Source organism: Schistocerca nitens, chromosome 4 (genome assembly GCF_023898315.1).
Source record: "Schistocerca nitens isolate TAMUIC-IGC-003100 chromosome 4, iqSchNite1.1, whole genome shotgun sequence".
In the NCBI taxonomy this organism is placed as follows: Eukaryota; Metazoa; Arthropoda; class Insecta; order Orthoptera; family Acrididae; genus Schistocerca; species Schistocerca nitens.
The window spans coordinates 288,206,754-288,233,459 of record NC_064617.1 but is presented as its reverse complement, the minus strand read 5'-3'; the positions used below and the strand labels follow the sequence as shown (position 1 = coordinate 288,233,459).

At 43.9% G+C, this 26,706-nt stretch overlaps 1 protein-coding gene across 1 annotated transcript in view; it reads right to left on the bottom strand.

Moving 5' to 3' along the window:
* Positions 1–6,393: 6,393 nt before the first annotated feature.
* Positions 6,394–26,706, bottom strand: part of LOC126252015 (uncharacterized) — a 62,535-nt gene continuing 42,222 nt past the window's right edge. Inside the window, exon 4 of the mRNA XM_049952799.1 lies at positions 6,394–7,995. Coding sequence (XP_049808756.1) covers positions 7,777–7,995 — 219 coding nt within the window. The 3' untranslated portion in view covers positions 6,394–7,776. The remainder of the gene's footprint in view (positions 7,996–26,706) is intronic.

Below are 26,706 nucleotides of genomic sequence, written 5' to 3'. Positions count from 1 at the left end.
CCAAAGACAACATCTCACGTCGTGCGGTAGCGTTCTCGCTTCCCACGCTCGGGTTCCCGGGTTCGATTCCCGGCGGGGTCAGGGATTTTCTGTGCCTCGTGATGGCTGGGTGTTGTGTGATGTCCTTAGGTTAGTTAGGTTTAAGTAGTTCTAAGTTCTAGGGGATTGATGACCATAGATGTTAAGTCCCATAGTGCTCAGAGCCATTTTGAACAACATCTCACTCCTGTATTCTGTGATGCCCATATTCAAAAAACTAGCAAGCGCAGAGGTGATAGAGCTTTTGTGATGCTCGCCATATTAGTGCGGGCTTGGAGGAATTCCACTCTTTTGAAGAGACTCAAGTAGAGTTGGACTGTGGTGTGTGCTCTCGAAAGGCGATGCACAAGAAGAGTGGCATAACGATTGTGAAAGGCGGAGATACTTGTGCACAGACGACTGCTTCTGACAGCGTTTCAGATTTAGCTGTGCCAGTTGTTGCATTGTCATAGAGGCGGGGTCGCTGTAAGACTTATTGTTGTTATCTGAAATAAGACTGACAAGGAGAAGGTACTAGGCGAATTGGACCCTGTATCTTATTTTATTGTCAGGTGTACTTGACTGATTTACCTTTCTGATATATAAACTACCATGTTTTTGAGTTTCAGGTCCGATTTGTTTGGTGGCTTCGCCAGCTCTGGTTACGCTTCTTCTGTGTGCTCTAATTATCTTTATCATTTAATTATATATTTATCGTTTAGCGGAATTTGTATTAGTTTCGGTCGTTTGTGCGTCTTCTGTAGCTGGTTTATTTTGTATTTTCTGTTCTAAGCTAGAGCACTGCAATATCAATGATTCTGTTATTCCTTCCAGCTTGTATGGTTATTATTGCGCCGCGCGGAGTGGCCGTGCGGTTTGAGGCGCCATGTCACGGATTGCCCGACCCCTCCCGCCGGGCCGACCGGTGTGGCCGAGCGGTTCTAGGCGCGTCAGTCTGGAACCGCGCGATCGCCACGGTCGCAGGTTCGAATCCTGCCTCGGGCATGGATGTGTGTTATGTCCTTAGGTCAGTTAGGTTTAAGTAATTTTAAGTTTTAGGGGACTGATGACCTCAGAAGTTAAGTCCCATAGTGCTCAGAGCCATTTGAACCCTCCCGCCGGAGATTCGAGTCTTCTCTCGGGCATGGGTGTGTGTGTGTGTTGTTCTTGGTTCAAATGGTTCAAATGGCTCTGAGCACTATGGGACTCAACTGCTGAGGTCATTAGTTCCCTAGAACTTAGAACTAGTTAAACCTAACTAACCTAAGGACATCACAAACATCCATGCCCGAGGCAGGATTCGAACCTGCGACCGTAGCGGTCTCGCGGTTCCAGACTGCAGCGCCTTTAACCGCACGGCCACTTCGGCCGGCTGGTCTTAGAATAAGTTTAAGTAGTGCGTAAGTCTAGGGACCGATGACCTTAGCAGAAACTCACACACATTTTAACATTTTTTTTTTGTTATTATTGCTCGGGTTGTCTATTGTTTTGTGCCCTCCTTGTTATTGTAAAGCTTCGTGTATTTGAGGGGTTTTGAGGGGCATGTTATGTTAGATAAGACACAATGTGTATTTATTGGATTGTGTTTTAATTTTGCTCCTGTGCTCTGACTTGCTCAGTCATGTTGTTGATAAATGCGTCTAAAACATATTAAGTATTTACGCCAACAGAGCCCCTAGTCACATTACACTCCCACGTTTCCTCTGTCACAAAGCACTTGTTGTCGGTAGCGTAGGTTTTCACAGAGGTGTGACGTGGGCGATAAACACACAGGAAGAAGAAAACAGAAGCTTTTGAAATGTGCTGCAGCAGACTAATGCTAAGGATTAGTTCAGTCAATCTGAAAACTAATCAGAAGGTGCTGGACAGAATTAGGGAAAAAATATATGTCACAACTGGATTAAAAGAAGGGATCGGTTGATAGGTCACATCCTGAAGAATCAACTGATCGTCGCTTTGTCAATGGAGAGAAGTGTGCGGGGTAAAAACTGTAGGGGGAGACCAAGGAACGATTACAAAAAGCGGACACAAATGCACCTCCAGAAAAGAAAAATTAGTACACTCTTTTAGAGATTTCCATTTCACTCAAGATGTATTGTTGCAACAGTGCATATGGTGTACATGAAAATAATTACATTTACAGATCAATAGCACAAGTGGTTCTGAGGTAGCAGGTATCGACACACGGTGAAACACCCCTATTAGTACGTGTCGTAGTCTCCACGGGCGGCAGTGCAGGCACTGAGTCTGACATCCGCTCAATTGTACAGATGGCGAATACTGTTCTGGGATACATTACGCCATGCCTGTTCGACCCGTTCATGTAGTTCTGTAAGAGTTGTTGGTTGACGAGTCTCATGAGTCGTTTCTTGTCCCATCATATCCCACACGTACTCGATTGCAGCCAAGTCTGGAGGCTGTGCTGTCCAGGAAAGTTGCCGCTCGTCTTGCTGAGCTCGTTGAGTTTCACGGGCAGTTATGGGGAACATTAGTATACAGGGTGATTCACGAAGATATGCAAATATTTTAATATATTGTTCTACAAGTGAAACTAAAGAAAAAAGTTCGTATAAACATAGGTCCGTAAATGTTTAGTTTTGGAGTTACGGCTAATAAAAGATTTTGCCTGAAATTTAGCAACTTCGCTAGCATGAAGCCACCACAAAACTGTACGAGATTAAAGTAAAGCATGATTTACATTTTTTGTTGTTGTTATTGATCTGGGGGATCTAATAAAACATGTCACAGACGTGTATCTACAGTAGTTTTCCAGAGTATCCAGAGAAGCAAAGAAGTAATTTCGTAAATTTTTTAATTTATTAACTACTTGGCCCAATTCGTTTTTTTAAATTCCAGGCAATTGCACAAAGTTTTCAACTGAAGTTGTAGGGAATTTAATTTTGGAAAAATGACGGTAATAACGTTAACTGGAACTGTATGAATGTGTCAGGTAATCTGCTTTTATTAATAGCATAGCACACGTGAATTCATGCTAAACCGGCGAAAACGAAGCTCAGTGTTAAGGAAGTTATACAGTGTACATAGAGTTTCTCAATACATTCAGAGCAAACGTTCAAAAATCTCTCCACCGAGTTCAATGCATTTAGCTGCACGTGTATGTACAGATTTTGTTGCTCATTTCAGTTTCACAGCGTTGTCCTTAATTTCGTTTGTTGCATTCATAATGCGAGCAAGTGATGCCTCACGTGTATTGACTTTGTCCTCATAAACTATGTCTTCCATCCATCCCCACACACAAAAATCCATTGGTGTCAAATCGGGCAAACTGGGTGGCCACAGACGTGTATCACCACGACCAATCCATTTCTGGGGAAAATGTTCATTTAAATGTATAGTAAAGGCGTTGGTGAAATGTGGAGGCGCGCCGTCATGTTGAAACTACGTTTGCAATTGCGTAGCAAGTGGAACACCTTCGAGCAAGCGGGGCATTTCTTCTTGAAGGAATTGTAAGTACGTCTCGCCAGTTAGACGCCCTAGGAAAATGAATGGTCTAATAAAGAGTGTGTTGATAGTACCACAACACACATTTATGCTAAATCGTTGCTGGAAATTGCATTGCACTGTTGCATGTGGGTTTGCTTCAGACCATACGTACTCATTAAGTAAATAGTTCATACCTTCTCGAGTAAACAGTGCCTCATCAGTAAATGAAATGTATTTGCGTAACTGCCGATTAGTATTTAACCAGTTGCACAATTCCATGCGGAGGGCAGGATCTCCCGGATGTAAATGACGCACTTTTTGTTTATGGTAAGGATACAGATTATTATACTCTAGTGTAAGCCATACGTTAGACTGTGAAATGCCTAATCCTTGAGAGATGCGTCATGTACTGGTATCCGGGCTGCGTTGAACAGCATCCATAATATCCTCATCATCGTCTTCACGTATCGAGCGCTCGTACTGATTATGAACGCTATGTGGGTAACCTGTCTCCCGTAACATTCGAAATACTCCACTAATGGTTCGTGCAGTCCGAATCCTCCGAGTTGGATAACGTACGCGATATTCGTTAACTGCAGCCGTTGCATTATCATCACATTTGCCGTAAATAAACGCCATATCAGCGTATTCCTCTGACGTAAATTTGAAAGGCATCCCTATTCCATAATTAATCTACAATCTACAACAGTTACTATGTGGTTTCACTTAAATACACTGTTGTTATTATGTTCTTTCACTGAACAATACAGAAAACTAACTCGTTACAAGGTTAGAAAATGACTGAAACAACTCACCAACGGTTGCCAACAATGACATAAGCGTTTTTACATTCTTAATGGAAAGTAAACAAATTTGCTTGTATAATAATCTTTGCTTCTCTGGATGTTCTGGAAAACTACTGCACATACACGTCTGACATGTTTTATTAGATTCACCAGACCAATAAGAACGAAGTAAATGGAAATCGTGCTTTATTTTAACCTCGTACAGTTTTTGTGATGGCTTCATATTAGCGAAGTTGCTAAATTTCAGGCAAAATCTTTTACCAATCGTAACTCCGAAACTAAACATTTGCGTTCCTATGTTTATACGTATTTTTTCCTTTAGTTCTACTTGTAGAATAACATGTTAAAATATTTGCATATCTTCGTGCATCACCTTGTATTGGAACAACACATCACATGCCTGTTGCGAAAACACAAAAGAACGGATCTAACAACATTCTGCACGTAGCGAGCGCTGTTAGCTTCTGCTTTAGAAACACCAAAGGTGAGCGAGACTTGTAACTTATCGCACGCCACTGTATCTTGGACTAAAGCACACTGCGAGACAGCGCTCACCAGTTCTACGTCGTGCGCACAAACTACCATCACTTGCGTGTAGGCAAACTCTACTTTCATTACTGAAGACCACTGCGCGCCATTTCACCTTCCACGTGATCCTCTGATGGCATCAGTTAAGCGTACACGTCGATGCTAACAGCATGAATGGAAGACGGGTTGGAGGTGTGCGTGCCCGTAGTCCCATGCCTAACAACCAAATGGTTCAAATGGCTCTGAGCACTACAGGACTTAACATCTGCGGTCATCAGTCCCCTAGAACTTAGAACTACTTAAACCTAACTAACCTAAGGCCATCACACTCATCCATTACCGAGGCAGGATTCGAACCTGCGACCGCAGCAGTCAGGCGGTTCCGGACTGAAGCGCCTAGAACCGCTCGGCCACAGCGGCCGGCGCCTAATAACCGGTTCGCAACAGTTCGTGTTGACACGTCTCAAGTCCTCTTATCTGTGATATGGTAGCTGTACGGTCTGCCACTGCTGATCTTACAACTCGATTATCCTGGCGGGCGTCTGTGCTGCGTGGAACGTCAGAACATCGTCTGGAGGTGTGTGAATGTTCGCGTGATCAGCAATACCAGGATCGCTGCACAACTGACGCAGCACGTCTAACTTGTGTGGCAGTTCTTTAGAAGGACCAACCTGCCAATCTGATGGACACAATTTGATCTCTTTCATACACGCTAAGCTGGCTGTCGGAAGCACGAGTGTATTCCGTGGCACGGTTGCTTGCTTCGCACATTTGGACCATAGTGAGCCTTCTGGGTGTGAGCATTCCCTACTAAAGGGTAGGCCAACATGGCGCTCTGGTAGCTATTCCACTACGCAGTCTGTTCGCGGACGACGTTGAAACCATTTTCACTACATCTACTATCCCCCGAGTGGCATATACCGTCATCGGATCTAAATCGATGTCGTCTATCGCAGTGTACCAATTTCTCCGGCATTGTAGAGACAGGTTGAATTAGTTATGCAGAGATGAAGAAATTTTCATAAGAGGAGCATCAAATCAGACTTCGGATTGATAACGGCAACAAAAACAAGAGAATATTTGGATTGTGTTGTGTAATGTAACACTCAAGTCCGGAAATAGGAAACTTGTCCTATGTAAATATTACTGTAACAACATTAACCCATTTCTTCCCAGTCTTGCGAAAACGCGACACGAAGTTTTCAGTAACTTATTTTTCTCGCCAAGTTTGATACTAATAGTGAAATATAAAAAACAGAGAGAACTTGTGAATGCCTTTTCAAAGAGGTATGATGAGTTTTGTATAATATGTTCACTTTGACTGCATTTTGAGAAAACAACACTGGGGAGAAATGGGTTAACTAAAGTGGTCTGCACTCTGTCAAGCTTCTCGCACTTCTGATGTGCTAGTGGTTGCATCTGCAGAGTGATGACGATAGCAACGCTTTGTGAAAATTCCGTGAGCTGAAAAAAAATGACAAATCAAAAATAAAACGAACAAAATTCAATTAGAGGAAGAAGGCAGAATTCAAATCAAACTACTTGGTATTTGGAAATTGCAAATAAATTTAATATCCAACTGAGCGTTGGAGAGTCTATTTACAGTGATGTATAAATATAGAACCTGTTGTGCAGCTTTACTTTAGCGTGTGAGCGGAACACATTCTTAAGGACACAAGAACCTTATTCGGATACATTAGAATACGAGGTACAGCTTAAGTTCTTTCCATGCTGATCAGATTAGCTCCATTAACAGCTGTAGTTTCACAGACAGAACAGCCGTTGACAATCAGCGGTTAAGGGGGGTAGGACGTCAAACGGGCCGACTTGAAGCAGGAGAGGCGCCACAGGACATTTTAATTTCCACTGTCTATACTTTTACAAATAAATTCATAAAACTTTAACAGCATGACCAGGAAGGATTCAGGATTCATACCGATAGCATTGGAAGCTCAAAAACGTAACAAAACACTTTTTTTTTACATGTGAAAGTTCATCATTTTTTTCACCTACTACTGGCTGCATTTGTTGCTATAGGTACACTTCTCTTCCAAAGTAAGAGAGATTCTTCGATGACTTTTGCACAGCATACAAGCCATAGTTACAGGTGTATGAAACTCTAAAAGTTATTTAATTTATGAAAAAATGAATGAACTGTTACATTTTAAACTTCATGTTTAGAAAAAACTCAAGTTTTATAGTTAATTATCTCTATTTTTTCCACAGTTTTGTAATAGATTTGGAAAATTCTAGAGTTTCATATACCTGTAACTGCTGTTTGTATGCTATGAAAAATTCATCGAAGAATCTCTTTTGCTTAGGAAGGAAAGTGTACCTATAGGAACAAATGCAGCCAGTAATAAGAGAAAAAATGATGAAATTTCACATGTAAAAAAAAGATATTTTGCTACGTTTTTGAACCTCCACTGCGATGAGTGTGAGTCCTCAACCGTTCCTGGTCATGGTGACAAAGTTTTATGAATTTGTTTGTAAAAGTATAGACAGTAGAAATTAAAACGTCCTGTGGTGACTCTCCTGCTCCAAGTCGGCCCGTTTGACGTCCTACCCCCCTTAAAGTACATGCAAGTAGATGTCCAGGGTGATGGTGATGGAATCTCTTACTTCACTGGATCTCTGCAGCTAAAATTAAACAAGTATTAGCGCAAAGCGGCGACGTTAACTTAATATGCGCTCAGTAGCTCCGACTATGAGAATTCTGGTGTGAACATCACGGAAAGAGCCCATTCACTAGACACGCAACGACATTGTAATTCATCGTTTGTTTTTGAATAGTCCCAGGATGTTTAGTAGAGATTTCGAGGCAGTGAGTAGCTGAAGCAAACTTCGCGACAGAGTGACAACAGAGGGACGTTAGTAATTGGCAGCACCACATAGCATTTAGCCCAGCATAGCGACTGCTTCAGTAAAGTCAGAACGGTTCTCTGGTTCGGCAGCATTGGACTGGGCTGTCCGGCTGTGGTTAGAAGTAGGGCTGGAAGTGGACGTCCTGGAAGACGGTGACGGGCCCGGAGCGGGGGTGCAGGGCGGTGGCGAGGCAGCGGTAGAGGCCCACGTCGAGCGGCGAGGCGCGGTCCACCAGCAGGGCTGAGCCGCCGGGCAGCGGGCGCGGCCACAGGTGGCCCTGGCTGTGGATGCGGCTCGAGCTGCCGGACCTGTCCACTCTGGTCCACACCACGTTCTGCAACACGCAGTTACGTCCAATATGAAATACACACATCAAAAAAAGTTTTGCATCACCCCGGTTCCCAGAACTCTTAAAGATAGACGTTGACTGTGGATATTGTATCACAGACACAGTCCCTTTCAGTGTTCAGAGATGTCACTAAACCCTCCCAAAGATGCAAACAACCATGCATGAGCGGCGCTTATGAGACGGAGGGGGTCCGACAGCCGATCAATTCCAGTCGTTCCACCAGGAAGGACGTACACGGCTCGTGTTGTTTGTAGTTCAACCATGGCTAGACGGTCAGTACCGCGGCTCTATCACGTCCGCATTGTTACTCTGTGCCAGGAAGGGCTCTCAAAAAGGGAAATGTCCATGCATCTCAGAGTGAACCAAAGCCATATTGTTCGGACATGGAGGAGATACAGAGAGACGAACTGTCGATGACATGCCTCTCTCAGGCCGCCCAAGGGCTACTACTGCAATGGATGACCGCTACCTACGGATTATGGCTCGGAGGAACCCTGACAGCAACGCCACCATGTTGAATAACGCGTTTCGTGCAGCCACAGGACGTCGTGTTACGACTCAAACTGTGCGCAATAGGCTGCATGATGCGCAACTTCACTCCCGACGTCCATGGCGAGGTCCATCGTTGCAACGACGACACCATTCAGCGCGGTACAGATGGGCCCAACAACATGCCGAATGGACATCTCAGGGTTGGCATCACGTTTTCACCGATGAGTGTCGCATATGCCTTCAACCAGACAATAGTCGGAGACGTGTTTGGAGGCAACCCGGTCTGAACGCCTTAGACACATTGTCCAGCGAGTGAAGCAAAGTGGAGGTTCCCTGATGTTTTGGGGTGGCATTATGTGGGGCCGAAGTACACCACTGGAGGTCATGGAAATCACCGTAACAGTTGTACGACACGTAAATGCCGCCCTCCACCCGATAGTGCAAGCACATCGGCAGCATATTGGCGAGGCATTCATCTTCATGGACGACAATTCGCGCCCCCATCGTGCACATCTTGTGAATGACTTCCATTAGGATAACGACATCGTTCGACTAGAGTGGCCAGCATGTTCTCCAGACATGAACCCTATCGAAAAGGTCTAGCTAGGATGGACTGAAAAAGGCTGTCTATGGACGACGTGACCCACCAGCCGCTTTGAGCGACCTACGCCGAACCGCCGTTGACAATCTGGACCAACAGTGCTTGATGAACTTGTGGACAGTATGCCACGACGAATACAGGCACGCATCAATGCAAGAAGACGTGCTGCTGGGTATTAGAGGTACTGGTGTGTATAGCAATCTGGATACCACCTCTGCAGGTCTCGCTGTATGGTGGTACAACACGCAATATGTGGTTTTCGTGAGCAATAAAAAGGGCGGAAATGATGTTTATATTGATCTCTATTCCAATTTTCTGTATAGGTTTCGGAACTCTCAGCAGAGCGGTGACGCAAAACTTTTTTTGATGTGTTACACGTCATTACTACACTGAAGCGCCAAAGGAACTGGTATAGGCACGCGTATTCAAATACACAGACATGTAAACAGGCCGAATACGGCGGTGCTGTCGGTAACGCATATACAAGGTAACAAGTTTCTGGCGCAGTTCTTAGATCGGTTACTGTTGCTACAATGCCAGGTTATCAAGGTTTAAGTGAGTTTTAACGTGGTCTTACAGTCGGCGCATGAGCGATGGGACATGGCATCTCCGAGGCAGCGATGAAGTGGGGATTTTCCCGAACGACCGTTTCACGAGTGTACCATGAATATCAGGAATCTGCTAAAACATCAAATCTCCGACATTGCTGCGGCCGGAAAAAGATCCTGCAAGAACGAGACCAACGACGACTGAAGAGAATCGTTCAACGTGACAGAAATGCAACCCTACCGCAAATTGCTACAGCTTTCAAAGCTTGACCATCAACAAGTATCAGTGTACGAACCATTCAGCGAAACGTCATCGATACTGGCTTTCTGAGCCGAAGACCCACTCGTGTACCCTTGACTACTGCACGACATAAAGCTTTACGCCTCGCCTGGGCCCGTCAACACCGACCTTGGACTGCTGATGACTGGAAATATGTTGCCTGATCGGACGAGTCTCGTTTCAAATTGTATCGAGCGGATGGACGTGTACGGGTATGCAGACAACCTCATGAATCCATGGACCCTCCATGTCAGCAGGGGACTGTTCAAGCTGGTGGAGGCTCTGTACTGGGTTTGGACGTGTGCAGTTGGAGTGACATGGGACCCCTGACACTACTCTGACAGGTGACACGTACGTAAGTGTCCTGTCTCATCACTTGCATCCATTCGTGTCCATTATGCATTCCGACGAACTTGGGCAATTCCAACAGGACAATGCTACAACTCACACGTCCAGAATTGCTACAGAGTGGCTCCAGGAACATTCTTCTGAGTTCAAACGCTTCCGCTGGTCACCAGACACCCTAGACATGAACATTATTGAGCATATCTGGTATGCCTTGCAACGTGCTGTTCAGACGAGATCTCTACCCCCTCATACTCTTACGGATTTATGGAAAGCCCTGCAAGATTCATGATGTCATTTCGCTCCAGCACTACTTCAGACATTAGTCCATGCCATATCGTGTTGTGGCGCTTCTGCGTGCTCGCGGGGTCCCTACACGATAGTAGGCAAGTGTAACAGTTTCTTTGGCTCTTCAGTGTATAACATCTCATGTTTATTTTAAAGACTCCAATGTATGAAAAGTAGTTTTATTGCGACATACGAGGTATGGCTATGAAATAGCTGGACTGAGGCTGTCACAGAGTAAGTACGCATCCAGCAAAGATGAAAGACCGATAATTGTTAAGAGTGAAGTCTTCTCATCCGAATGCGGGATCTCTGGCGTCTGAAGACAAATCACTATGGCCGTGGCTTTCGTTTGTGTAAGAGCTGTTATTGTAACAATACAGCAACGAATTGGCGCTAAGTTTCACATGACACTTGCAAAACTGCTACTGAAACCTATCTGTTACTAAAAGAAGAATATAGAGAAGACTGATTATCACCTACGCGAGTTTTTGAGTGGTTTAAGCTTTTCCAAGGTGGCCGAGAAGACGTTGAAGATGACTCACGTCCAAGACACCCTTCAACAGCAAAAGTGCGTGAAAATATCGAAAATGTAGGTAATTTGATTCGATCTGACCGTCGGCTGAGTATCGATCGAATGCTGTAACTGAAGGAGCTGGGAAAGAATGCGTGAGGCAAATTTCACATAACCAATTTAACATGGGAAAAGCGTGTGCGAAACTGGTGCCGAAAATTCTCACAATCAAGCCAAAAGAAGCACTTGAAAATATTTGTTCTGACACTTTGAATACCATTGAAAATCATCGTAATTTCTTGGAAAGAGTGATAACATGTGACGAATCTTCGTTTTTCGGTTATGATCCAGAAACTAAGTACCAATCCATGCGCTGTAAGGGTCCTAGTTCACCGAGAGCGAAAAAAGCTCGAATGAGCAAATCACGATCTAAACCTATGTTGATTTTTTTTTTCGATATTCATGCAGTTGTGTATCTCCACCGGGTTCCTGAAGGTCAAATTATTAACCAATATTACTACCTTGGAGTTCCTACTGAACTCCACCTCAACTCCGCGAAAAAATAAGAAAAGAAAAACTACCCGAATTGTGGAAGAATAAGTCATGGGTTCTGCATCAAGTCGACGCACCGGCTTATACCGCATTCTCTGTTAAGAATTTTCTACTGTTGTTTCCTACTCTTGGATCACCCACCGTATTCGCATGACATAACACCAAGTGACTTTTAGCTATTTCCGTAGGTCAAATCTGTATTAAAAGGGAAAAGATTTCAGTCTCTTGAAGCAGTGAAAGAAAAGCGTCATGTGTCATCATCGAGCTCACAGGGGAAGATTTCCAACACCGTTTCCATCAATGGAAAATTTGCATGTAGCGTTGTAGGGATAGAAGAGGGAAATATGTTATGGTGACAATAACTAAACATGTACGTTTTTGAAATAAAATGGTTTACAGCAACAGTCCTGTTGTTTTATAGCCACACCTGGTTTTCAACATACTGCCCTCTGTGATTCTTAGCAAGGCAGCGATGTACATCTCTGATCGAGCAGTTTTCATCCTCTCTTTGAACTCGCTGACGATTTCAGAGATTAGTTCTGGATAATTATTTGTATCAGCCGCCATTTTGTGGAAGAATAATTGGATTAGTTATTACTGCGACTTCTAATGAATTTAGCATATAAAACTAGCATATATGAGTGCATGCTGGCAATCGAAAATTTACAATGCGTGAAAGAAGAATAAAAAATACTAAAAAGTTAACGAACTCTTTATCATTTAATAGTCACTACTAATCCCCACAGATTTTCATGTTCGTAGAACAAGCTTCCGGACAAGGATGATGTTGATGAAAAAGCAAACTGTTGCCGTATTTCGTAATTTCAACAGATACGCTCATAATAAGAACGTCAAAGGGACTTTATATTCAACACAACATTCAACGAGATACGAGACCGTACGCGGTGTTTAAAAAAATAAATCTCCCTACTGTTATAGGAGACAGTATAGTGTGTTCATAAAAGAATTACCCAGTTATGAATTTTAATAGTACTTTCATTTGTATGCCCATATTATCCATAGTTGTTTCGTGCTTTACACTTATTGAGCGTATTTGAATTCCGACTTTGCGACTACAGTCATTCATGGTAGCGTTTTACAAGTCAGGTTATCTTTGTACCATTTACTGCTTTTTTTCAAATGGCTCTGCTCTATCCAGTTGCATTATTTTGTACTAAAAGTAACAGGTTTATTACCGATATCATTTCTAGTTAGTATTTCAATTGTACTTCCAACTTTCTACAAGGCTTGTGATTATCTGTTAATTGCGTTGGCTATGAAGAGAACTTCTGCCGATAGTGATCTAAGCTGAACAATGCCAGCTCGCCAGCTGCGACATAGCCGCGAATATAAACAGTGATCAAGGTACTGTCAAATGTTTTTTTTATTCCAGTCTTTGATCACAATATAAATTCCTTTGGTGATGACCGGTTTCAGTCAGTAATGACCAGCTTCAGATCTGTTCTACACCATGTTCCTAATGTGATAAACCCGTAATGGCATCGTCAAAACATATAAATACACTCAGCAAAGCATCTTCAGGTAGGACTAAAATATGGTGTAAAATAGGCCACATCGCCCACAAAGTCATTTTGCAACTGGCTCCCACATGGAGAGAGGACAGTTGTAAGTCTCAGGACTGTTGGATATGAATTCCAGGTTTCCCCTTGTAATGTCCCCACAGAAAATACCCTCTACCACGCACCAATTAATCATTGTCAATCAAACCATCCACATTCATTCACTTTGGAAAAGTATCTGATCTGATTTTCTCGTAACATATGCGGCGACAGCTCGACGACGCCAAAGTATTTTCTAGTGCGTTTATTCTTTGAAATAACAGAGATGCATATATGCATTCTCGATGGTTGTTAGAGAGGGGTAACTAGGACAGCTTCTGGAGTATCGATTGAGGGATTGACGCGTTTCTGAGAGATACATATTCCGCTTTTCTTCTCGCTAAAGCGAGCCAATTAACATTTGTGCCGCTAGCGGTTTGTTTGAATAGAAAGAGACTGTAAACGGAAAAAAATTAAGACGTGGAATCACCGGAGATCTGGACATGTAATAGAGATGGATTTAATACACAATTTCCTTCATAAATAAGGTTTGTGACTTTTTTTGTTCTGGAGTGAATGAACGAATGAGTTTTCTGAATCATTTGATGATCACGTTGGCCCTGTAATTAGTGGGGAAGTTTCAGCTGTGTCTAAGAGAGCCTGCAATCACTGAGTCTGTGTTAAATCGTCCAAAAAGGCTTCGTACACATCTGGAATTCGCAATCTTTCGTAAAAGGAACAAATTGTCCACACGATTGATTCTCCCGACTGAATGCAGTGTTTAACAGTGTTAAACCCTCTCTAGTGGCGAAACGCCGGATCCTGACTGGCATTGGCAGTAGCTTGTGCAAAATTCTCTGCAAGCGTCTGAGCGATGTCTCTGGGTGTTATTTGTAGACATCCCTGTTTCAGCACTGCTGCCATTTGTAAACGACTGCGTTTACCGGAAATCCTCCTGATGGCTTCCCATAGTTTCGTATAACAAGTGGAACGGTTGATAGAGTCCAGAAACGCTTGCCATGACCTTTTCTTGCTCTCCTTAACTACACGTCGAGCCTAGCTCTCGCGACTCGAAAGGCTTTAAGGTTGTCTGCTGTAGGGCAGCATTTAAACCGTTGAAGAGCCGCACACCTGTCCCGAATGGCTAAACTCATATGTCCAACAAGATACAGGTCGCCTCCTAAGATGACCTGAGGACTTTGGGATGGATAAGTCAGCAGCTTGATGCATCACTCGCATGATGTGGTCCACTCATTCCTGGACGTTGTTGCGATGTTCAAAATGGCTCTGAGCACTATGGGACTCAACTGCTGAGGTCATTAGTCCCCTAGAACTTAGAACTAGTTAAACCTAACTAACCTAAGAACATCACAAACATCCATGCCCGAGGCAGGATTCGAACCTGCGACCGTAGCGGTCTTGCGGTTCCAGACTGCAGCGCCTTTAACCGCACGGCCACTTCGGCCGGCTGCGATGTTCAAACACAGTCACCTGGCTGAACAGCGTCCAGTTAGCCCTGCTAACCATTCACCCTGCTGACCGTTCATGTTGGTGGCTTCTCTTCGGTAGTGCTCCAGTCAGTGGTGAATGCGAAGTGGTCTCTGGAATGGACGTCATCAATAACTTCCCACTGAACAGAGTTGGCGAGGGCTGGAGAGCAGAAAGAGAGGTAAATGGCCGAGAATGACCCAGTAGCAGTGCACAAATGAGTGAGAGTACCTGTGTTGAGGATGCACAACTGGTGAGATGTCGTAGGCTCTCCAAAATCCGACCCTGAGGCCAAGTAGATGTCGAGCCCCACAAGACATGATGGGCATTGAAGTCTCCCAGGCGGAAAAATGGTCGAGGGATTTGTTCTATAAGATTTGTGAGAGTCTCACAGCCTGTTGCATCTTGCGGAGGTAAATTCAGCCAGCAAACCGTGATCCTCCGACAATAGCTTCAACTGCAACTGCTTGCATGTCAGTAGCCAGGGGGAGGGCAGAGGAGTGGTGTGCGATAGTGACAAACAAACACAGCGACCGCCACCCCCCCCCCCCCTTGGCTCTTTCCGGCGATAGTTCATCCTTGTGGTACAGCATATGGCCCCATAGCGCAGGAACGTCAATATCTTTAAAATGTGTTTCTTGTAAATGCAAGCCTGTGCTGGGAGTTTCAGTTCCTCCTCCTGAACCCATTCATGTTCCACTGTAGTATGGGAATCCTTTTATTGGTATGGTTTTCATTTACCCCTATCTTTGCGCCGAGAAGCTGAAGTACTTGTGGATTGGGGAGTGGGGGGGGGGGGGGGGGACTGGAGGGATTGCCTGGATCCTAGGTATCTACATGGTGTGTCCTCATCAGTCAGACGTGCCAGAATGATGACGGACGGCACCTGGGACAGCTTTTGACTCGAACGTCGTGATCCTTTCCCTACATCCTGTCCCTTCGAGGATAAGGGGAAAGGGGGCGTTGAGAGGCACTCTGCATTTTGTGTCTTCTTGATGCCCACTACGGAACTGGCGCTGGTGTTGGCCGCTGCTTGCATTGTTTTATCCTCACCCGCTTTGTCTTGACGTATACACAGTCAGGTGGGTAGTGGCACGATGGACGTCGTCATGTCGAGGCGTCCACCTTGGGAATAGATTTCCGTAGCATGGAAGAATAAGAAACGGCAAAGACAAGGGATTTCATCGCCTTATATTCTTTTTTGGCTTCGGCAAAGGGGATCCGCTTGGTCACTTTTATTTCCTGTATTTTGCGTTCCTCAGCAAAAACAGGACAGTCTCGGCTCCAGATTGGGTGGCTCCCAGAGCAGTTGATGGAGGTCGCCGGTGATGGGCAGTCAGTCTCAGCCTCATGGGCTGCTTTTCTGCACTTTCCGCACGTCGCTTCACCTCCGCAGCTTATGGTTGTATGGCCAAAACACTGGCATTTATAGCACTGCATAGGGTTCGGTATGTAAGGACATTGTCATAATATGTTCATGCAGGGTCGGAGAAATGAATGTGGCCATGAATGTGGCAGTTTTTTCAGTTTCTCCATTATTCCATCGTGTTCGTTGCTCCACATCAACTATCCGTATTTTACGTCAAATGTTCAAAAACACCCTTTTGTAATTGTTAGGTGCACCGCCAGTGTTTTTTGTTTCAGATGGACGAAGGTAATGTTGACAGGTGGCTCACTCCACTGCTTGCTTTACATGCGACTAACTTCATTGTTCCGCTAGCATAAAACTCGTAGCATCAACTGTTTAGTACAGTGAAGTGGACGTGTACTCAAATGAGGAGTCAGCAGTTGCCCATTTGCTGTGTGCTTGTTAGCAGGTTGAATTGGCTGTGGCAGAACGACATTGACCCTATAGAAGGACATTCGAAACAACTGATCATCTTCTTACGGAGCTTGGGCCTTTTAAGCTTACTGCCCGCGATTGTAAGGACGATGACACCTCAACTCAAGGAGGAAACTCTTCGTGCAGTTGACGATGACAGCGTAAGGCAGTTAGCTGCAACCAGTAATGTTGATCACATGATTGTCTGGAGAGTGCTATACAAGAACCTGCTGTATCCGCACCATGTATAGTGCGTGAGGGCACTATCAGCAGCTGATTTTCGTGCTAGGGTACACTTCCGTGAATGGTTCAATCAACAATCTGTTAACCCTCACTTTAGAGCAAATGTGTTGTTCATGGATGACGCTTCGTTTCAATCTAGATGATTAATGTGTTCAACAGTTTTAGTAACTGAGTTCTAACACGGAAATAAACGTTTCCGGACCCATGTTTATATAACATATTTTCTTCTTCTACAGTTGGAGAATGTTTCCCCAAAATTTGGCCATACCTTTTTATTATACCCTGTTTATAGCATTTAAGTGATGGTTATACATTCTTTGCTTTGTTATGTTTGTATTAGTAAGCACAATAACATTTTACGGTAGCACGAGACAGTGGGATAACAAATAATCAGTGGAGCAGTTACATATACGAGGTTAAGTCAATTATTATCCGCAATTTAGTTATACTGTATTTTTGTTTATTTTGAGAGTACTGTCGTTTTACGTTGATGACGCATGCTTTGTTTATTTGTTGTTATAACTTTGCAATTTTCAAGCTGCTAGGTTAGTTTCATTATCGCTGCCGTGCTGTTAATCATGGGTGCTCCGGTCTCTATTTGCACCAAAGAAGAGCAACGTTCAGTGATCCGTTTTTTTGTGGTCGAAAGGCGTATCAGGGGCTGAAATTCATCGAAGACTTTCGGTACAGTACGGCAACAGTGTTCTGCCACAACGGAGTGTCTACGAATGGATTAAAAAATTTCGGAATGGTCGCACATGTGTTACGCACGATGAAGCAGCCGGACGACCGTTTACCGCCACAAATGAAGAAACACCGAGCGAGGTGGCGCAGTGGTTAGCACACTGGACTCGCATTCGGGAGGACGACGGTTCAATCCCGCGTCCGGCCATCCTGATTTAGGTTTTCCGTGATTTCCCTAAATCTCTCCAGGCAAATGCCGGGATGGTTCCTTTGAAAGGGCACGGCCGACTTCCTTACGCATCCTTCCCTAATCCGATGAGACCGATGACCTCGCTGTTTGGTCTCTTCCCCCAAACAACCAACCAACCAACCAACCAAATGAAGAAACCATTGACCGTTCACGTGAAATGATTCTCTTAGACAGACGATTAACTATTGACGAACTAGGACATCGTCTGCAAATTAGTCACTGTTCTGCCTACGAAATTATCCACAACAGACTTGGGTTTCATGAAGTTTGTGCAAGATGAGTCCAAACAACTCTCACAGTTGCATAAACAAACGTGCTTGGACATCTGCAAAAAACATTTGGATCGCTTTGGTAACGAAGGGGATAACTTGTTAGACAGGATCATTATTAGTGACGAAACATGGATCCATCATTACGAGCCGGAGAGTAAACGTCAGAGTACGGAATGGAAACATCCAAATTCGCCGTGCAAGAAAAAGTTCAAGACCCAACCGTCCGCAGGAAGACTGATGCTTACGGTTTTTTGGGACGCACAAGGTCCAGTACTGGTACATCATGGGGAAAGGGGCACAACAATAAACAGTGTACGTTACAGGGGGACGCTTACTGCCAGGCTAAAGCCGAGGACTGCTGTCAAAAGGTGTTGTGTTGTTGCACGACAAAGCCCGTCCGCATACTGTTGCCTACAATGCTGAAAGGCTCCAGAAACTCAAATTTGAAGTACTGGATCATCCTCCATATAGTTCCGATCTTGCACCTTCTAACTATCACTTGTTTGGTCCACTCAAACAGGCATTAACTGGCCGTCAAAATGGTTCAAATGGCTCTGAGCACTATGCGACTTAACTTCTGAGGTCATCAGTCGCCTAGAATTTAAAACTAATTAAACCTAACTAACCTAAGGACATCACACACAGCCATGCCCGAGGCAGGATTCGAACCTGCGACCGTAGCGGTCGCTCGGTTCCAGACTGTAGCGCCTAGAACCGCACGGCCACTCCGGCCGGCAACTGGCCGTCGATTTGCCTCTGACGAAGCAGTGAAATAAGCGGTGCATTCCTGGCTCGCAGCTCAACCGAGAACCTTCTTTTATGAGGGCATCAGGAAGCATGTACAACGATGGACCAAGTACGTTGAAACGCTACGAGACTACGTCGAAAAATGTTTTTTCTTGTAAGTTTCCTATTTGATTACAATAAAATTTTATAACTACTTTGCAGATAATAATTGACTTACCCCGCCGGCAGCGATGGCCGTGCGGTTCTAGGCGCTTCAGTCCGGAACCGCGAGACTGCTACGGTCGCAGGTTCGAATCCTGCCTCGGGCATGGATGTGTGTTATGTCCTTAGGTTAGTTAGGTTTAAGTAGTTCTAAGTTCTAGAGGACTGATGACCTCAGATGTTAAGTCCCGTAGTGCTCAGAGCCATTTGAACCATTTGACTTACCCCCGTAGTAAAAAGTACATTTAAAACGCTAGTGTTATTCTTAGTGACGGAATTTTCGCAAGCTTTATTGTAGAGAAGATCATGGGAGACCAATCGAAGTTAAATGCGTAGAAAGAAAACATTCCTGTGAGCCGGCCCTTATTTCTGGAGCTTATTTAGCGTCGTGGAAGCAAGGATGCCTTTACAAGAACGGACAGCCACGCGGGCAACTTGAGCCCAGACACAGCAGTGTTGCCATTAATTCGCGTGACATTCACTGCCACATTCAGTATTTGCAGGGAAATGTCAAAGATTTCGAGTGAGGTCTAGCACAGCGATGCTCCGACCTTTGCAATAGGTTGAACCCTTCAGCTAGTGCGCGGGGCGCTGATCCTTTACTTGTTAAAGGTCGATCCTTGTCCTATCATTTTCAGTGCAGTTCTTTGCCGCATATAATGAACCACGTAAATAATTCATAAGTATTATAAAAATGTGTGTGTGTGTGTGTGTTTCCCGTGTCTTCTCCTAAACCACTGGCCCGATTTCAGCTAAACTTGGTACACATATCCCTTACTGTCTGCACCAGCAGAAACGCTAACTCCAGAAACGTTTATCGATACCTCGTCCTGAACCCCGAGAGAGTACGGACATGCTTTCAAGTGGGTATTCCATTTTCAGTGTTTAGAGTTATATACACTGTTGGCCGGAACATTATGACTACTGCAAACCGCGTAATTGAATGCCCCATGGTAGCGTTGAGGGGATGTGACGCACTAAGAAAAATATAAACGAGTAAGCGGAGCAGAGACGAATGGGGGAATCATCCCAGCGACAACAAAGGGCGCAAATGGGGAAATCCACTGACATAGCGACTTTGACATGGGGGAGATTGTTTTGGTCGCCTGGAAACGAGCATCTCGAAAAGGTCGAAGCTGACTGGTTGTTCGCGTACCGCTGAGTGAGCTTCTGTGGAAAGTCGTTGAAGGACGGTGAATCATGAGAAGGTGACTAGATGTTGGACGCCAATGCCTCGTCACAGAACGTAGAGTTCGGAGGCTTGCCTGATCTGTAAAGCAGCACTGGCAGCGATCTAACGACAGAGTACAGTGCTGACGGAGGAGGTACAACTGTTATGGACATACTGTTCAGTGCAACAGATAACCCCTACGTGTTTTCTTATCGACCCAACGACACTGACAATTATGACTGCAGTTGGCACGGGATCATTGAGATTGGGCCGTGTATCAAGGGAAACGTGTGGCCTGGTGGGATGGATTAGGGCACTTGTTACACCACGTTGATAGTTGTTTCCAGATACGCCGTCATGCAAGAGAATGGATGTTTCACAGCCCCCCGGACGCAGGCCTGTGGAGGGAGACATGCACCTCGGTTTCCACGAGACCTGTGGTTGTAATCAAAGGTGTCATAATAATTGTGGACTACGTGACATTATTGTAGACCATCTGCACCTCTTCATGCTTGATGTCTTCCCCGACGGCAACGCCATCTTGCAGCAGGATAGCCCATGTTTCAAGTCCAGAGTCGTGCTGCCGTGATTCGAGGAGTATGTTAATGAATTCATGTTGTTGTCGTGCCCAACGGACTTGCCTGATCTGAACTCAATGAAACTCATTTGGGGCTCTTTCTGGCGGCAGCTCTGTGTCCACAAAGCACCGGCCCGTAATTTACGGGTATTGCGTGAACTATCGTAGACATCTGATGTCACATACTTCCGTAAGTCTACGAAGGAATTTTCAAATTCATTTTACGGACCATTGCGTTCCAAAGATTGATTCCATTAAGTAGATAGTCATAATGTTTTGCCTAGTCTATGTACGAGGTGTGATCAAAAAGTAACGGAAATTTTTTTTAATTTTACGAGCTTTATACATCCGATTTTCAAAATTCTTTTTTATCTTGTTGGTACACATGTTCCTTGTGTATGTTTGCATTTTCAGCTGTTTCTTAGTTTATTGTTGACAGTCGAAAAGCTCATACGTGTTTTCGAGTGCTCGGCGGGTTTTTACTTTCAAAAAAGATGTACCAAAGAATTTACATTAAATTTTGCTTTAAAAATGGAATAAAGGACAGCACTGCATTCTGGTGTTGACTGTGGCTTCTGGCGAATCTGCTGCGAGAAAGATAAGATGAAAGATAAGAGTTTACGAGTGGTGTAAACGTTTCAAAGAGGGTCGAGAAAACGTCGAAGACGACGACCGCCTTGGACGCCTCAGCACATCCATTACTGACGCCAGTCACTGTGGAAGAAGTAAAGAAAATGGTCCTCAAAAATCGCCGAATCACCATCAGAGAGGTTGCTGATGATATCAGCATAATCTTTACCTCATTCCAAGCAATTTTTCGGATGTTTTGGACATGAAACGTGTAGCAGCGAAGTTTGTTCTGAAACGGTTGAATTTCGAGCAAAAACGACGTGGGGTAGGCATCACTTGGGAAATGCTTAATGAGGTCGATAACGATCCAGAACTTCTAAAGATGGTTATGATAGGTGACGAAACACGGGTAGATGGGTATGATGTCGTCCCCTTGGAAACTCCCTGAAGAGCCAAGACCGATAAAAATGCGACACGCTCGATCGCACGTGAAGGACCTCCCCAGTATTTTCTTCGATTACAATGGATTGTGCATCATGAGTTCCTACCTCAGTAGGCTCAATAAAGAATACTATCTGGGAGTTATGCGCCGCTTTCGTGGAACAATGCCAAGAAAACGTCCAGAATAGCTGCAAGACTACTCGTGGAAATTGCATCATAATAATGCTCTCGCTCACATTTCAATTCTTGTTCGTGATTTTTTACTTCTTTTAATTCCCGAGGTCGAAAAGAATCACGAAAGGACGTCGTTTTGCCACCATTGATGAATGAGAAACAGAATCGCTGAAGGAGCTGAAGATCAAAACAAGAGGGAGTTCCAGAAGGGTTCTACGATTGGAACAGACGCTGGTACGAGTGTATTAGATCTAAGGGGGATTACTCTGAAAGGGACAAAGCTGATGGTGATGAATAAATAAATATTCTTTAAGAAAAACAAGAAATCCCGTTAATTTTTGATCATACTTCCTATGTTCAATTTATTGTTATTTTTACGTTGTTTATTGACAACTGGTGATTCGGAAGGGTATTAAGTGTTCACATTTTTGCAATGTTTGTTGAAGCAGTGAATCATTAAAAAAATGTGAGCAGTAAACTGTTTGGCCACGAACAATGAGTAGATCATTATTGATGACATTTGTCAAAGCATAAGAACACAGATCACGCTCTCAGAGTGATATCCTTAGGAATTCGAAGAGTTTCGTATCTTTTGCTTAGTGATATTGCGCCTGCGTTAACTTGAAAGGTGTACGGTTATTTGAGTACATCTACCTTTAGAGTACACTTGGTTTAAGATTCATGAAAGAAGGTTGTGTACATGGAAGAACCCTGGAGATACTAGAAGGTTTCAGGTAGATTAAATAATGGTAAGACAGAGATTTAGGAACAACGTTCTAAATTGTAAAACATTTCTAGGGGCAGATGTGGACTCTGACCACAATCTATTGGTTATGAACTGTAGATTAAAACTGAAGAAACTGCAAAAAGGTGGGAATTTGTGGAGATTGGACCTGGATCAACTGAAAGAACCGGAGGTTGTACAGAGTTTCAGGGAGATCATAAAGGAACAATTGACAGGAACGGGAGAAAGAGATACAGTAGAAGAAGAATGGATAGCTCTGAGGAATGAAGTAGTGAAGGCAGCAGAGGATTAAGTAGGTAAAAAGACGAGGGCTATTAGAAATCCTTGGGTAACAGAAGAGATACTGAATTTAATTGATGAAAGGAGAAAATACAAAAATGCAGTAAGTGAAGAAGGCAAACAGGAATACAAACGTCTCAAAAATGAGATCGACAGGAAGTGCAAAATGGCTAAGCAGGGATGGCTAGAGGACAAATGTAGGGATGTAGAGGCTTATCTCACTAGGGGTAAGATAGATACTGCCTACAGGAAAATTAAAGAGACCTTTGGAGAAAAGAGAACCACTTGTATGAATATCAAGAGCTCAGATGGAAACCCAGTTCTAAGCAAAGAAGGGAAAGCAGAAAGGTGGAAGGAGTATATAGAGGGTCTATACAAGGGCGATGTACTTGAGGACAATATTATGGAAATGGAAGAGGATGTAGATGAAGATGAAATGGGAGATACGATACTGCGTGAAGAGTTTGACAGAGCACTGAAAGACCTGAGTCGAAACAAGGCCCCGGGAGTAGACAACATTCCATTAAAACTACTGACAGCCTTGGGAGAGCCAGTCCTGACAAACGTCTACCATCTGGTAAGCAAAATGTATGAGACAAACGAAATTCCCTCAGACTTCAGGAAAAATATAATAACTCCCAAAGAAAGTAGGTGTTGACAGATGTGAAAATTACCGAACTATCAGTTTAATAAGTCACAGCTGCAAAATACTAACGCGAATTATTTACAGACGAATGGAAAAACTGATAGAAGCCGACCTCGGGGAAGATCAGTTTGGATTTCGTAGAAATGTTGGAACACGTGAAGCAATACTGACCTTACGACTTATCCTAGAAGAAAGATTAAGGAAAGGCAAACCTACGTTTCTAGCAATTGTAGATTTAGAGAAAGCTTTTGACAATGTTGACTGGAATACTCTCTTTCAAATTCTGAAGGTGGCAGGGGTAAAATACAAGGAACGAAAGGCTATTTACAATTTGTACAGAAAGCAGATGGCAGTTATAAGAGTCGAGGGGTATGAAAGGGAAGCAGTGGTTGGGAAAGGAGTGAGACAGGGTTGAAGCCTATCCCCGATGTTATTCAATCTGTATATTGAGCAAGCAGTAAAGGAAACAAAAGAAAAATTCGGAGTAGGTATTAAAATCCATGGAGAAGAAATAATAAGTTTGAGGTTCGCCGATGACATTGTAATTCTGTCAGAGACAGCAAAGGACTTGCAAGAGCAGTTGAATGGAATGGACAGTGTCTTGAAAGGAGGATATAAGATGAACATCAACAAAAGCAAAACAAGGATAATGGAATGTAGTCAAATTAAATCGGGTGATGTTGAGGGTATTAGATTAGGAAACGAGACACTTAAAGTAGTAAAGGAGTTTTGCTGTTTGGGGAGAAAAATAACTCATTATTGTCGAAGTAGAGAGAATATAAAATATAGACTGGCAATGGCAAGGAAAGCGTTTCTGAAGAAACGAAATTTGTTAACATCGAGTATAGATTTAAGAGTCAGGAAGTCGTTTCTGAAAGTATTTGTATGGAGTGTAGCCATGTATGGAAGTGAAACATAGACGATAAAAAGTTTGGACAAGAAGAGAATAGAAGTTTTCGAAATGTGGTGCTACAGAAGAATGCTGAAGATTAGATGGGTAGATCACATAACTAATGAGGAGGTATTGAATAGAATTGGGGAGAAGAGGAGTTTGTGGCACAACTTGACAAGAAGAAGGGACCGCTTGGTAGGACATGTTCTGAGGCATCAAGGGATCACTAATTTAGTGTTGGAGGGCAGCGTGGAGGGTAAAAATCGTAGAGGGAGACCAAGAGATGAATACACTAAGCAGATTCAGAAGGATGTAGGTTGCAGTAAGTATTGGGAGATGAAGAAGCTTGCACAGGGTAGAGTAGCATGGAGAGCTGCATCAAACCAGTCTCAGGACTGAAGACCACAACAACAACAACCTTTAGAGTATATTCTATCAATTAGGTACGACATTTTATTATTTTTATTTGCCATGCTCACCGTATTCTACGCGAACCATTGCCTATAAGAAGTGATCCGTAGGGTATGCGTTCTATTTTATTCTAACTTTCCCTCTGCAATCAACAGCCTCTCTTTCATGGACATTCTCGGCCTTGCTTGAAATCCACTCTGTTAGTTTGGCTGTGGTATAAGGCGAATTTTCTGCTGTCCCCGAGCTTAGAAACTGAGGGCTGAACCGTTGGAATGCTCAAGACGACAGCAGAGGGAGGACAGCAGAACAAGGAGAAAAATGGTGGCAGATGACCCCATTCCTCTCTGTCTTGTCGTACGTGACTTGGAGCGCGCAGGTGGAACGATCTTTCCCGTCGAATTCATGAGCGAGTGTTTCTTTTGGTTGCTGGAAGATTTCTGTAGAAGCTTCCACATCTTGTTAGAAAATCTGTCAGTTAAAACGGGCGAACAAAGGATCTGTAGAGCGGGATTTTGAACGGAGCCGATTGGACCGTTGTATTGCGCCCAGAAGCTAGGTCATTGATTGGCCGGAAATTGCGTCAAAAAGTCTGTCCTTCTGGGGTGTTGAGGAACGAAAGGTCGGCAGTGGAGACGCGACGAGCTGCAGCTTCGATGCGTTGGATGTGCTGTACCACGAGGCAATAACGGTGAGACCGAATGCAACTGCTTGCTGGTGTGATGTTACTTAGGTCGCAATTAGATCATGTTAGTAGTCACAATTGTGTGTACCAAATTCTTTCCGAATATCTGACATCTTTGCCACATGTGTCTTAAACTAAATTCTTTACACCGCCCTGTTTTAGGTTGACCGATTTGTTCGTTCTCTCGTTTCAATAACAGTGATTAACATCAGTTTTTCTCTCGCTATGCCCTTGTCCTGTGCAAGTCGTTTAACGAAACTGTAATTTTATTAATAACGCGAATCTCTGTGAATGAGTAAGAGTATCTGTCTCTCTTGTCCTTTACCCTAAGCAACACTTTTCTGTTGTACCATGTTGGATCACGCACAAGCTTGTAAAATCCTTTCTCTTGTTCCCATAGAGGCACCCCGCATGCTGACCACTTTGCCTGCTAAGTTACTGTCAGGTCTTCATTTCGTAAGGAACAGTACCATTTAAGAACATTGCTTGATACGAAATTCAAATTTCCATCATGTAAAAGCAACTGTTAACAAATCCAAAGGTTTGAATTCAATGTTTCACTTCAAGCCTCCCATGTCATTTTCACATGCATCAGACAATATAGAAAATATATGAAGTACGGCTAAACGGTGCATTTGTCTCCATTAGGTGATACTGTGATGCTTCTGTCCGTTGCATTAGGTCAAAGAAATTGTTTATGTTGTTGTAAGGGCAGAAATGCATTGTACACTCTTGCTAATAAATTAAGGATAATGCTGATACATGGTGAAACAACACTCTGGTGGACGGTTTGCGGGTTTAAATCACCTTGGGGTATGTCTATACGGTGCATTTGACCTGCGGTCGTCACACGGTGGCACTAGCAGCAGTCCACATATGCAGAGGTGTGATGGTGCATGTCAATGTACGGTGCAGCGAGCAAGTATGCAGAGGTTTTCAGACGTGCTAATGGTGACTGTGTGTTGAAAATAGCTCAAAGAACACATATTAATGACGTTATGAGGGGTAGAATACTAGGCCGACTGGAGGCAGGTCAAACACAACAGGTCGTAGCACGGTCCCTCCGTGTGCCACAAAGTGTGATTTCAAAATCATGGCAACGATTCCAGCAGACGGAAACTTGTCCAGGTGCTACAGTACGGGACGTTCACACGGTACAACACCACAAGAAGACCGATATCTCACCATCAGTGCCCGCAGACGGCCACGGAGTACTGCAGGTAGC